Here is a 14,442-nt window from a genome sequence, read left to right as displayed (position 1 = left end):
CAAGAGATAAGGTGATAGAAAAAAAAAATTCAAAAATGGCTAGGTATTTGGGGGAGTTAGGGTTAGCGTTGGAATGGGCTTGGGCTGCTCAATTGGGATCGGGCTGAAATTTTTTAACTGAAATGGGCCAATTTTGGTCTCGGTCAAAATTAATTTCGCTGATTTTTTTTTACTTGTCCATCGCCATTTTGATCAATTTGTTGTGAAGCCATTTGTTCCACTAACAGCGTGTCAGCGTCGATAGTACTGGGTGCTCCTTAGCTTGGCGCTGAGACCGGAACCCTTGATTTCGTCTAAAAAGAGACTGGAACCCTTGAACTTGAACTCTGTGATAGCATTGATGTGCCATGCCGTTTTCGACGACAAATGGTTCGCCCAATCTCCCACCTCGCCGCACTAGAAGAACGAGTTGTTCTCCTCCGCGCCAACCACAGACTCCATCTTCCCACCCTTAGTCGCCTCCACTCATGTTCTCTAATGAGCACAGTCTCATGATGGCATCCACCATGCCGTCCTCCTCAAAGATGGGTCTTCGTACATGCGCTGTCGGGTCCCTCCACATCTCCTCATACCTGACGAAGAGCACCCCACCTCGAGGAGTGCCAAGTGAGCGTGCCAGTATCCGGGTACATGGTCTCAATAGGGCCCAAACGCCGACATGCCATCTCAGAACATCTCGACGGCAATCTCTACCGAGACAGGTTGAAGCCCTTCCTTGACCCTAACAAGCTGAGCTTGTTTGCAAAGAACTAGAGAGAGATCATTGTGTCCTTGGGGTCACGATGTTGTCATTTAAATGAATTTTACTGTTGAATATTTCTTTCTTGGGCCAACCGAATGGTTCTTCTCCTTTTGGTCCATGCTGAAACTAGCCCAGGCCCGTGAGCTGCCCTTTCTATGTGTTGGTGTTGCTCCTAGGGTTGGCCGTGGAGGATTAGGGACCAGTTGGTCCTGGCCTCAGGCAATTGCGACGGCAGCTTGGCAACTGTGCCCAGGTATTCCATGTGCGTGCACATATCCGTGGGACCGCTTGGCTCCTCATTGTCCACCAGATGGAGCTTGGACCGTGCGGATTGGCTAGAGCGGCACGAAGGATCGAGGAGGCCGAACCGATTGCGGTTGTGGCAGCCATTCTCGACATGTGTGCTTGAGGTGAGGGCTTCTATATCTTCCTTGGCTCTCATCTCGGTTGGCAAGAGAGAAAAGTGACATCTCTCTCTCTCTCTGATTTGGTGGCCTTCTCTCTAGTGTGTGGTTGAGCACTGGAAACCCCCTGCTTGGCTTGGTGAATCGCTAGAGGGAATTGGTGGTGGTGGTAGCAAGAGTTGTGATGCCAAGGCTCGCCCCACGTGCTTACACAATGTAGTTGGCTTTGTATCTCCGATCTTCTTCACTTCGCTGGTAATGATGGGTGCTAGGTTTTCTGGGATAAAGGCAGGAGTGTCGTGCCTAGCCTCTATCATCAACGCTTTTGAGCTTGTTTTTCTGTGAGTTTTCCTCTTCCTTGTGCTGGACAGTAAGGTTGCCTGCATATTATGCTCTGTGATGAGTAGTTGTGCTGAGGTTGGGCTTTTTATTAAGTGCAATAGTATATAGACATGTGTTTGGTAGCCCTGGAAACTTGAGTTGGTGATATTGCTCGATATGTTCTTGTGTACTGAGGAACATCTATAGTTGAATATCCAACATGCTACTTGTTTGATCCCTGGCTGAATATTGCTGTGATTCAGAGGCAACTTGCTCTTTTGTTTCTGAATACTTTTGCTAAGTTCGCTCTTTTAGCTACTGTCAGTATGTGCTTTGGCTACTTCTGTTCAGTTTTGTGCAATCTGTTTAGTCGCAACAATATTATCCATGAAGATACTTTGATTTTTGTCCAGGCTCTACATACTAATTGATAACTTAGATAATTGCCCAATCAATGATGTGTACAATAGGACAATTAGGGGGCAGAACATCCATAATTCTGGGGTCAATTGTTGTTTATCTGAGAGTATTGTTATTCTTACTTAGTTCTTGCTGTCAATTTTTTGGAGTACAGATGATGTTAGTCATTGTCATTTATGATTTACAGTCCTTCTACTTCAATATCACGTGTAATGAAAACTCTATGTTTTGCTCTTGCAATTATACTTGTGGAATGATATTCATGCTTTTTTATTGCACTTTATACTACACGTGGCACTTGTACACGATCTTGCACCCTGTCATGATGACGGTCCTCGACAACGACACGAACAGGACGTGCGTGGCGAAGAGCCTTGGATCAGGGAGCTTCTTGAGATCGGGGATCTTATTGTTTGTCCAAACTTCACCGAGAACTATTTATTGAAGTGTCTATTTCACTACCAACACAAGACATCCGTATTCTTACCCTACAACTTTGAGTACGTGTTGGTGTGCCAGGGCATTCTCCTTTTATGGGTAACTCAATCATAGTACTAATTTGCTATGGTGACATATTTCTGCAGTTTTTATTAGATCCTCCTTGTCATCCATGTAGTCTTTTAGCAAGATCATTGTCTTGGACTCACAAAAGGAGAGATAAGAAAACTTACCAAGACCTAATCGACATTCAAAATCAGTAAACTTGATCATTTAATCTTCTCATCGACTGCATCTAAATTTAATTGGTATTCATATTCACGTACATGGCGTACACAAGATACTGCAAAAAGAGTGTTGTCTATTATCCATACAGGAAGCAGTATGATGTAAAAATTGACTTTTTGGTACACGGGGAATGTTTATATCTTGCATTTCCTGCTAAATAAAAAGGTTAAATTCATTCCACTAACAACCACCTGATAACAATCTATGCGGGTTTTATGCTCTTACTTTTATGCACGTATTCAACAGAGACGGAGATGCTGTCTGGTTCCATGATGTTGAGGTATGAAATTGCATATCGATACTTTTTTCAATTTTTATATGTCTTTAAGGATTAATTCTTCCGATTCTTCAAACGCAACGCTTCAAACAACGCACAAGTGTGTTACTTCCTACGGAAATACATACCATTCAAGAACAGATGGTCGGGTTGTTCATCGAACATGTTATCAACCCAAACGGCGAGTTTCATAAACTGATTATGTCATCGATGAGTGAGAGACCTTCAGATGATATCATACCTTCTAGCATAGAGTATGCGATGAGTAGGAAGTCTACCAGAGGGTTTGACAATATACATATTGTCAAATGACACCATATTAATGAATAACACTAATTACTGTGAATAACATGATTTACTATGTATTAATGAAGGTATCTTTATTATTGATTTACATTTAATATGTGTATTATTGTATGCATGCATTGAGAGGGAGGATAGAGAGGAGAGGGGGGAGGAGATATTGAGAGGGAGAGAGAGACCGAGTAGGCAGAAAGGGAGGACACAGAGGAGAGAGAGGGAGCCAAAAGAGAGACAAAACACTACCGACTAAAGCCATCAGCCAGTAGTGATAACTTCATTCACTATCGGTCCCTCGAGACAGCAGTGATAGTTAAGGATTATCACTGTCTATTGCTCACTGCTGGCTTCAAACCAAAACAGATAGTAAAAAAAGGTTTGAGTCGGCAATGAAGAAGGTTTCTATAATAGTGCCACTACACCCACATGCCTTTGCTGTTTCCATTCATAAGTGAACCACCACCCAGTTGATTTGAACCATTTGATCTTCTGGTTGTAATAGAGTTGTATAAATATGTTATATGTATACCGGTACTCTTTAAAACATTTGGAAAAAAAAGGAAAAGAAGAGTGTTATTCGGGTAAACCATACCGTGCAGGAGATGCGGATCACCTCCCAATCAATTGCCATGGTGATGAAGTGACGCTAATTGGGACATGAGAATATTATATTACCAACGTTTTGCACCAAACGAATAGTTTATTCGCCGAATCTCCTAACCAGATTTGCCCTATGAAAAGTTTGAGGGTAGATTTGTCAAAAATGCAATTCTACACTTTGATTTGGCCACACCAACATTTGATTTATGTATTTTGATTAGATCTAAAAAAATTATGTATCTGTGCACTTAAATTTTTTTCAAAAGAATACATGCACCTATAAAACGTTATGCCGAAATATGTTCAATGTGTATTTCTATGAAAGCAAACTACTTTCCAACTTAGTTTCCATCAACATTAAATTCCGATTCAACTTAAAATCCAACAATTTAATTGAAAATCTGAAGAAATTTCAATTGAATTTTACCTAGGAAATTCTGAGCGTTCCATCCGAAAATTTGCATTTCAACTGAGAAATTTGTTCTTTCACCAGGAAAATTCATTCACCTTGGATAAATGTTTGAGTTGAGTGCTGCATCTATTACAATTTCAGTTCTTTAGATGGATAAAGTGGCATGCCATCGTAATGGAAATTCCTGTCTCGCATTGCAATGCTACATAAACAAGACGTACAGGGCTCGCTCCAGACAAGCGGTATCGGGCAATAGTTGCATACACACAAGGTATAACCGGACACCCTTACGAAGGTAGTAGAACAAGAAACTTCACATACTACACGGTGATAGTATTGTTGCACCCTAGTTAGACGCTGAGACCGGAATCCTTGAACTTGGCCTCGGTAATGGTGTCGATGCGCGCCGCCGTCTCCGGGGACAGATGGTTCGCCCAGTCCCCCACCACGCCGCGCCGAAAGAACGCAGTATTTGCCACCGTTCCGACCGCAAGCTCTGTCTTGCCGCCCTTGGTCGCTTCTAGTCCGTTCATGTGCTCGAACGAGCACAGTTTCACGATGGCTTCCACTGCGCCATCCTCCTCCTCCCCAACACCGAATGGGTGGCCCATGAACTCCGCCAACCTCCGGACGTGCGCCGCAGGGTCCCTCTGCATCTCCTCGTACCTGAAGAAGAGCACCTGCTTGGGGCGCGCCAAGTGCGCACGCCAGTACCCGAGTACGTGGTCCCAGTACGGCCCGAACGGAGACAAGCCGTTGCAAAAAATCTCGGCGGCGGTCTCCACCGAGAGAGGCTCCAGCCCGTCCCTCGCCCTGAACTTGTTTGCAAAGTCCCACTGCGAGATCAAGTGGTCCTTGGGGTCCCGGCACACGTACACGATCTTGCACCCTGTCGCGATCACGGTCCTCGGCAGCGACACGAACGGGACGTGCGTGGCGAAGAGCCTTGGATCAGGGAGCTTGTTGAGATCGGGGATCTTATTGTGTGCGTAGAGCTGGTACTCGAAGAACTTGATGCACTCATGGGGCCCGAAGGAGTTGAACGGGTGGTCGGCGGCGTCCGCGGGCTGCTCGCTCCGGTGCACGGTGGCGTACAGAAGTGCTTTGATCCACGTGGTGCCGGACTTGGGCACGGTGGCGACGACGATGTCCGAGGGGCGCGCGGTGAAGCACACGTCGGCGACCATGGAGCCAACCATGGGCATGAAGCTGGAGTGCCAACCTTGGTCATGGCGGTAGAGCTGGTTATTGGACAAGCCTTTCGAGCTCGGCAAGGAGGAGACCAAGCTGGCGAAATACTGGTAGAGTTCTGGGTTGGTTTCGGCTTGTTTCTCGGCTTGCAAGGGAAAGGATTGCATAGAGGAAGACATGGCGTCTCAGATATCGAGTTTGGGCATGGGAATTCACAGCAATAGCATCTTTATAATTGGCACATACGGAACGGAGTCAACGAACTCCACCGTCGCTATCCACACGATGAACATGGCTGATGCCGTCCACATTGAACAGAGATGCAACTAGCTGATTGAGATTGCAAATCGTATGACACTGTCACATGTCTCACTTATTGTAGTTAACGGTACATATCGCCTCCCATTTTTTATAAAGTTTGGTCAACTCTACAAATTCAGCCAATAGTCCGGTAGATCTTTGTCGATTTGCCTGTGCTGGACGCACTCTACTATCCGTACCTATACGGTGAGGTCGATGTACAAACGGCTGGATCTTGACAGCACTGATAGATCAGTGGAAGAGATTATGGAAACTAGCATAGAGGAGGATCAGGATCAGATCGGAGTTATCATTGGGGACTGCATGAAATCATCAATATTCTAGTCTTCCGATGTCCTGTGGGTGAATTCGTTTGGAGAGCTGTTGCTATCTCTTCTGGTGTCGCCACGCCACCTAACCCAGTTCCTTGATGGATTTCTTCTGTTGAGCTCAGGACCAGCTGCCAGGCAGTGGATTGGTTTTGCGGCTTGCACTGGATTGGTTTTGCGGTTTGCAGCTTCCGATAGAGCTTACACTTACACTGGATTGGTTTTGCGGCTTGCAGCTAGACAATTTGGACAAGTCTAAATGAAATAGGCTTTAATTTCTGCAAGAATTATCTGCTCTCATTTACAAGATGCGCTCTTTTTTCCGACTATTGGGCAGGATTGCAAGAGGGCACCGCGCAACGGATATGCATGCAAATCCAGCAGGGAGCAAGGATCGTTCAGGAGCACCTGCCTCGCGCTACTTCAGCTCCGCCTGCTACAACTTTAGTTCGTCGTTTTCAATCAGTAGCTATGGCTTGTGCTATTTTGTTCAATCTTTCAATGTAATAGCTTAATTTCAGTACTCCCTGTCGTGGGAGGTTCTACCTTCAGTTTGTGATCAGCTCCTTGAGCTCTGTTTCTTGCGTGTGTGCCAGGATGTGCGAGCCTTGTAATGCCGTTGTACCTTTTTGTGGATCTTTAATGGAGACACGGGGTTTTGCATGGTCAGAAATATATAAAAGACTACCCCAACACTAATCTTAGCGCAACCCAGCACCCAGCTGTTGGATAGACATTTTCGTTCAAGGTGTTAATCCCATATCAGTAGACTGTTGATGTCGACAAACTCATCAGTGAGATTTGCCTGTTAAATGTTACACTAAAACCTCAGAGAGTAGTTTTGGATAAATTGCATGCACACAGATACACTGCTTTTCTCCAACATATGAGTGTTGCATTAGTTTCTAATTCCCATAATAGGTTTGTCATGAATCATAAAGTTTCTTGATTCACCATACTCTCCCCTAAAGTTACCTGAATCTCGGGAGAAGATTCTTTTAAGGGGTAGTTTTGTCACGTCCTAATGCATTAATCATGTTATTAAGCCTAATCATAAATCATTAAGTATCATAAGCATCATGTTTAATTTTTGAGAATTGTGGATTATGTGTTATTTCATATGGTACTTGTTAATTGCTTTTCTTTTTAAAAATAACGGATGATAGAATTGTCGTTAGTTAAGTCTCGCATTATTAGCTTGATGTTATGATGCATCCACTACTTTTATGCATCATTTAGCATATTTCATTGCATCTCGTTTATACTCATCATTGCATGCGTTCTTGTTTAGTGAACGAAGGACCGGAGGGTGACGTGGGCGTGATTGAGGGCGATCCGAATTTCATTGCTGTGAATTGTGATCAAGCTGGGCACCAATGCAAGCATATAAACATACTCATCCTATTACTTTGGATCATATGTTGTGACAAATTGATAAATTATGCTATATATATATGTCTTGCATGATGGCTAGTTAAATATCGGGTTTTGGGAGTAGATCCTAATTGTTTCATTACCCTTCCTTGGTATTGTTATATCTTGATCCATTGTAACCCTAGGTATAGCACTCAATGATCTAACTTAAAATGAATATGTCATGCTTAGTAAGGCTTAGGTCATTGGTAGAAGTCAAGCAGTGGTTCGACCATCGTTCGCAAGCTTAGGACTTAATCTTATTTCACAAATACAATGACGATGATGGGATGTGTAAGTCAGTGAGGATGATATGAGATCCTGGCGAGCAATAGGGATGACTCGAGATGGGAGTCTTAGATGCTATAGGGTCGCTTGAATCGATTAAGGACTGTCCGTTGTTGTAGTTAGCTTTAGCACTCACCTTACTTACCATATGTCGATATAATGGTAGATAAGTCGAGTACCTTTTGGCTTGTGGGCTTATAATATCGTGGGCATAATAGGCTTGTAGAGGTAACATCGTAAAGGTGTTGTGTGCATAATAGGCTTGTAGACCTCCACACCTTTAGGCGTAACTAGTGTACTCTGGGAGTAGCACTAGTGGACCTCTGCACCTATAGGTGCATGTTCAAATGGTCAGGGCTCAATTAAGAAGGTTGACACAGGTACCCCTTGCGTGCACTTTAGTAGGTAACACAAGCCGAATGGTCCTCATATCGTGTGAGTAAAGATGTATCTCCAGCAAGGTGTAAGATCAATTCGAATTGTCGTTCTCTCAGTTATGAGCATGCTTCTGTCCATTTATATCAATCGTAGAGTTTCGTTATTAGGATGTTGTGATGGAATGTTGGAACATAGCTGGTGATGTTGATAAAGAGTTGATATGGTACAAATTACAGTTAAGTTATGTTAATGATCTCGGGATACAAGGGTGTTTTAGTTAAGTGTAGATGCTTACACTTGAGTCTAAATAACTTTTGCATATGAAGTTACTTAACCTTTTGTGGCTAAGTTCTGGCTAATTACCCACATGTATTCTCCTTGAAGTCGGGATATTTATAAGTACTCATTATAGATTAAGTATTGTGAGCACCTTCATACTCACGTTCTTTGTTTGCATTTCAGGTGAGGAAGATTTAGTTTTTGACTGCTTTACGCCTGTTGATGTTGGTGACGGGCAAGAGTAGTGTCATCCTACTCGGGTGTTGTTATTTTAAGGTAGGTATAAATACAACAAGATAGGTGGTACCCGATTCCCGATATTGACTAGCTAAACATGCATATATGACACAACAATATCTAACATGTTGATCAACAATTGACCAAAATATAGGATAAATATGATAGATGCTTGCCTTAATGCTCTACTTCATAGACACGAACAACCACCAGAAAACACTTCAAGAAAAGCCATCACCCTCCAGAACATCGTTCGCTAAAAGAATGAAAATGCATCGCAATAAGCATACAATGCATGATCAGGAACAAAATACAATGTAATATATTATGAAAATATTTTTCCTAGTTAACACAAGTCATAAGAAGACTAGAAAAATTAGTTTCACCAATTTTAGAATTACGATGAATTAACTATGAATTAATTAAGATTTAACCTAATTAAATAATATTAGAATATAATTAATATAATAGAAGCCTTTCTTTGGGATCGAAACTCCACTGTGTTTGTCTTTATATTGTTTGCTTTTTGCGTGATGTCCCGAGAGGCACTAGCCGGACAGAGCCCGACCTTCTTCCCCCGAGAGTTAGGTTGCCCCGACCACTTACGAGTAGTGGGACCACCCGAGCGTCCAGACCCCGAGCCCTCGCGAGTCCGCAGCTGCTAAGTAAGAGACACACAGACACGAACTTCCTTGCTCCGGAGATAAGTCCATCCGACACGGTGCACGCCACGACCAGTGAACACTTTCCACCCTGCGACCACCCAAACAAGCAGACCGGAGACACGTGCGGGCGGAAACGCGACCAAGAGTCCCCACGGTTTGGTGGTGTCCGGGGTAGAACTGATCAGACTGAGCACCGACAGCCCGCCCCTGGTGTCTAGGCGGTCCCGACCACTCTTTGTTCAAGCGGTAGGATTACCGGAGAAGCCCAGAGGCTCGGTAGTGCTCGGGGTACTGCCAAGCCGGCCGAACACCACGGCCACCATAAAAGACCTAGGTCAGCCGTCACCGCCTGTATGGTACACCGACCACTGTCTGTTTTTGTAATTCCGGAAAAGCAAAACATGTGGGCGGGGTTTTACGTGCAAGGAGACCATCTCGCCGAACAGATTAGCATGCGAGGGTCCCGAGGATAACTCGGGAACAATAGTTTATACACACATGTATGAAAGGAAATTCATATAACTTTAGTTACTCGCCGGACAACTGTCAGCCTTCCAGCCGACCAGTCCAGGAAAGGGTAGAAGTCCTGAGCTCGGGGCGCTCGGGAACGTGGGTTCCTTGGTGCAGAGCGCCTAAGTCCACAGGACATCCTTTTAGCACGTGAGCACGGGAAAACCGGTGACAGAACCAAGGGCTAGGCGGTCCCGACCACTCATGCTCGAGCGGTAGGATTACCTAAGGACCCCGAGCAGCGCCCTGGGTACTAAGGCCCTTGCGGTCGGGCTGCTTGGTTTTTTATTATTGATCTGTCAACTTAAGAAATAGGAAAAGACTCTTTGCTTGGTACGCTCTGTTAGTGAGGTACTCATTATAGACTGCTCTCGTTTTTGACTTGAGATCTCTCGAATACTCGGACCGGCGAAGTGTATAGACAGAGGCATAACCAAGAGGTCCAATGGTTCGATGGTGCCCAGGGCAGAACTGACCAGGCCGAGCACCGACAGCCTACCCGTGGGGCCTAGGCGGTCCCGACCACTCTTTGCTCAAGCGGTAGGATTACCCGAGAACCCCAGAGGCTCGGAAGTGCTCGGGGTACTACCATGCAACTGGACACCACAGCCTACCACAACGGACTTAAGTCTGCAGCTACTGTCTTCGTGCATACCGATCGGGGTCCGTTTTTATCAACAGGAAAAATGAGAGAGCGTGTTTTCTCGCACAAATCGAGCATCTCACCAAATAGATTAAACATATGGATAAGAGTGTATATTGACAATTTGCACAGAAGTGGTAACTTACATGGTTTGTGGCAGCTTCTGGCCAACTTGGGCAGGGGGACCCCTTGGCCCGGTTGGCCCGAGCACAAACATGCCGTTTTATGGATAAAATTTGCACAGATGCTCGATATTCCACGCGTTTGGGAGTGGCTGCCCGTCCTCTGTGGCTAGTCGAAACGAGCCTTGTCGCGGGACACCGGTCACGATGAAGGGGCCTTCCCACATAGGGGACAGTTTATTCTTTCCTTCGCGCGTTTGGGCGCATCGGAGAACTAGATCCCCAACCTCGAGTGACCGGGCCCGGATGTGGCGCTGATGATATCGCCGCAGGCTTTGCTGGTATCTGGCTGCTTGGACGATGGCTCGTCGCCGACGCTCCTCCAAGTGATCGACATCGTCGCGCCTTCGCTGTTCCTGTTCGCCTTCTGAATAGGCATTCACCCGAGAGGAGCCGAGAGTGAGCTCGGAGGGGAGGACCGCATCGGCGCCATACACGAGGAAGAACGGAGTCTCCCAGGTGGCGCGGCTTGGCGTGGTCCGGTTGGTCTATAACACAGCAGGCAGCTCGTCGATCCACCCTTTCACATGCTTTGCCAGCACGTCGTAGGTCCGGGTTTTGAGCCCCTTCAGTATCTCGGCATTTGCACACTCGACCTACCAATTGCTCTGAGGATGAGCGGCAGAGGCGAAGTAGAGCTTGACGCCGAGGTCCTTGCAGTAGTCCCTGAACAGGGCACTTGTGAACTGGGTGCCATTGTCGGTAATGATCCTGTTCGGGACACTGAAGCGACTTGTGATACCGCGGATGAATTGGATCGTCGTGTTCTTGGTAACCTTGATGACTGGGATCGCCTCCGGCCACTTGGTGAACTTGTCGATAGCGACGTAAAGGTACTCATAGCCCCTGATTGCTCGGGGGAATGGACCCAGGATGTCCAGCCCCCAGACCGCGAAGGGCTATGACAGGGGGATGGTATGAAGAGCCTGAGCTGGTTGGTGAATCTGCTTTGCATGGAACTGGCACGCCCTGCAGCGCCGAACCAACTCGGAAGCGTCCTGAAGGGCAGTAGGCCAGTAGAAGCCTTACCGAAAGGCCTTCCCGACCAGCGTGCGGAACGATGCATGGCCACCGCACTCACCCTCGTGGATCTCAGTGAGGAGCTCACTGCTTTCTGCCCGGGTGATGCATTTTAGGAGGACACCGTCCGTACCGCACCAGTAGAGATCCCCATCTACTATACCATAGCGTTTGGACTACCGTGCAATCCTCTCCACAGAGGCATTATCCCCGGGAAGGATGTTTTCTTTCAAGTACCCTCGGATCTCGTCGATCCACGAGGCATCTTGAGAACTACCGGCAAGCGCAGCGCACTCACCGGGCGGCGGCACCCTGACAGGACCTCCCACAGAGGGTGCTGCCTGGGTTCCCTCAACTAGGCTCGAGGGTTCCCCTTCATCCTGGTCGGTAGGCAGGATGGATGGCCGTGTGAGCCTTTCTTCAAAGGCTCCGGTTGGGACGAGCACCCGGGCAGAGGCCCGGCGGGAGAGGTCATCGGCCAGAGCATTGTCGCGGTGAGGTATGTGCCGCAGCTCCAGGCCATAGAAGTGCCTCTCCAGCCTCCTGACTTCCGCCACGTACGCCGCCATCTGAGGATCCGCGCACTGGTATTCCTTGGATACTTGGTTGACCACCAGCTGGGAGTCTCCTTGAACAAAAGCCGCCAGATCCCGAGACCCACCGCTGCACAGAGGCCAGCGATGAGGCCATCATATTCCGCCATGTTGTTGGTTGCTCGGAAATGCAGCTGCATCACGTACTGGAGTACTTCACCCGTTGGGGAGGTGAGCACCACTCCAGCCCTCGCGCCTTTCAGCATGAGGGAGCCGTCAAAGTGCATGACCTAGTACCCGGGCCCGTCCTACCCGGGGTATGCGAAAATCTCTTCATTGTCGATCTCGGGTACTAGCGTCCACTCTGCCACAAAGTCAGACAGAGCCTGGTTCTTGATTGCCTGGCGACTGACGAAGTGCAGATCGAATTCTGCGAGCTCGATCGCCCACTTGACGATACGCCCAGTGCCTTCTCAATTCTGGAGGATCGGCTCCAGTGGGTATGTGGTTACCACCGAGACCTTACGCGCTTGGAAGTAGTGGCGCAGCTTCCTGGAAGCGACAAGCACAGCATAAAGCATCTTCTGAGCTTGAGGGTATCTTGTCTTCGTGTCTCAGAGGACTTCACTGACGAAGTACACCGGTCGCTGTAAATGGCGGGCCCGGACTGAGGTCTTGCCCGGGGACTTGTCACAGCCCCCGAGCTCGGCATAGTGGTCGGGGTCGGCCGGGCTCTCGGGCTCAACTCCCTGGTCGGGAGGAGCCGGGGTCTCAGGCTCGACTCCTTGGTCGGGAGGAGCCACGAGACCCGAAGGCTGCTCAGGGCGGCTGGGAGCTTGAACCCAGCATCTTGCCCCGAGCACTCATCACGCTCCACCATCAGTACCATGCTCACGACCTGAGGGGTGGCCGAGACGTAGAGCAGTAAAGGCTCACCCTCGGAGGGGGCCACAAGTATGGGCGGTGAGGTGAGATACTTCTTTAAGTCCTAGAAGGCCTGCTCGGCCTCCGGTGTCCAGTCAAAATGACCGGTTTTCTTCAGCAATTTGAAGAGGGGGAGCCCTCGCTCCTCGAGCTGGGAGATGAAGCGCCTCAGGGCTGCCATGCAGCCAGCGAGATGCTGGACCTTCTTGAGTCGAGCCGGGGGACGCATCTGCTCAATGGCCCGGATCTTCTCCGGATTGGCCTCGATTCCTCGGCTGGAAACCAAGAAATCGAGGAGCTTGTCCGCGGGTACACCGAAGACGCACTTCTCGGGGTTGAGCTTCAGGCGGGTAGTGCGGAGGCTATTGAAAGTCTCAGCTAAGTCTTCCAGTAGGGTGGCGCGGTCTCAGGACTTGACCACGGGGTCGTCGACATAAGCTTCGATGTTGCGGCCAACCTGCGAATCAAGGGTAATGCGCACGGCCTGGTGGAATGACGATCCAGCGTTGCGCAAACCAAAAGGCATCGACACATAGCAATAAGTCCCCACCGGGGTAGTAGTAAAAGATGTTTTTTTTCTTGTTCTGTTTAGCCATGCGGATTTGGTAATAACTCAAATTTGCATCTAAAAAACACAAAAGATCGCATCCTGCAGTGGAATCTACAATTTGATCTATGCGGGGTAAAGGAAAAGGATCTTTTGGACAAGCCTTGTTTAGGTCGGTGTAGTCGACACACATCCGCAGCTTGCCATTGGCCTTTGGGACGATGACTGGGTTTGCCAGCCACTCTGGGTGGAGGACCTCTCGGATGAAGCCGGTATCGAGGAGCTTGCTGACTTACTCCCGGATGAACTCCTGGCGCTCGGGCGCCTGCCGCCGGACCTTCTGCCTCACCGGTCATGCGTCGGGGCGCACAACAAGGTGTTGCTCGATCACCTCCCTAGGGATCCCGGGCATATCAGACGGCTGCTAAGTAAACACGTCGACGTTAGCCCAGAGGAAGGCGACGACCGTTGTCGGTGAATCAGGAACTGGGGGTCCCCGAATCCCGAGGCCAGGTCAGCAATCCGCCACGTGGTGCCATCCCGCGGAGTTTCCCCCGCGAGGTAAAAAAGATTAAGTCCCAGGAGAGGGCGCTCAGGGCCACGGTCAGTGGCCCCTGAGTACCAAAGTTCCCCGATGATCTATGAAATCTAAGTGCCGCGAAGAAAGTGCTCGGGAAGGTGTACGGTGACCCCCGAGCACCCGAGTACCCCGACGATCAGGAAAGCTAAGTACCGGGAGAAGTGTGCCCGGGGCCGCGAGCGGTGGCCCCCTGGGCACCCAAGTATCCCGAAGACCCGCTG

General features: G+C 48.2%; 1 protein-coding gene and 1 pseudogene across 1 annotated transcript; both read right to left on the bottom strand.

The window, feature by feature from the left end:
* Positions 1-231: 231 nt before the first annotated feature.
* LOC133889539 (cytosolic sulfotransferase 17-like) lies at positions 232-1,184 on the bottom strand (annotated as a pseudogene).
* Positions 1,185-4,375: 3,191 nt separating this feature from the next.
* LOC133887716 (cytosolic sulfotransferase 16-like) lies at positions 4,376-5,785 on the bottom strand. The gene has a single exon (XM_062327684.1). The coding sequence runs from the start codon at positions 5,570-5,572 to the stop codon at positions 4,553-4,555; it is 1,020 nt and encodes a 339-aa protein (XP_062183668.1). The 5' UTR covers positions 5,573-5,785; the 3' UTR covers positions 4,376-4,552.
* Between the last annotated feature and the right edge of the window lie 8,657 nt (positions 5,786-14,442).

The sequence above is a fragment of the Phragmites australis genome, chromosome 13 (assembly GCF_958298935.1).
Source record: "Phragmites australis chromosome 13, lpPhrAust1.1, whole genome shotgun sequence".
Lineage (NCBI taxonomy): Eukaryota > Viridiplantae > Streptophyta > Magnoliopsida > Poales > Poaceae > Phragmites > Phragmites australis.
The sequence above is the reverse complement of the archived record's forward strand: the minus strand, read 5'-3'. Positions and strand labels throughout refer to the sequence as shown.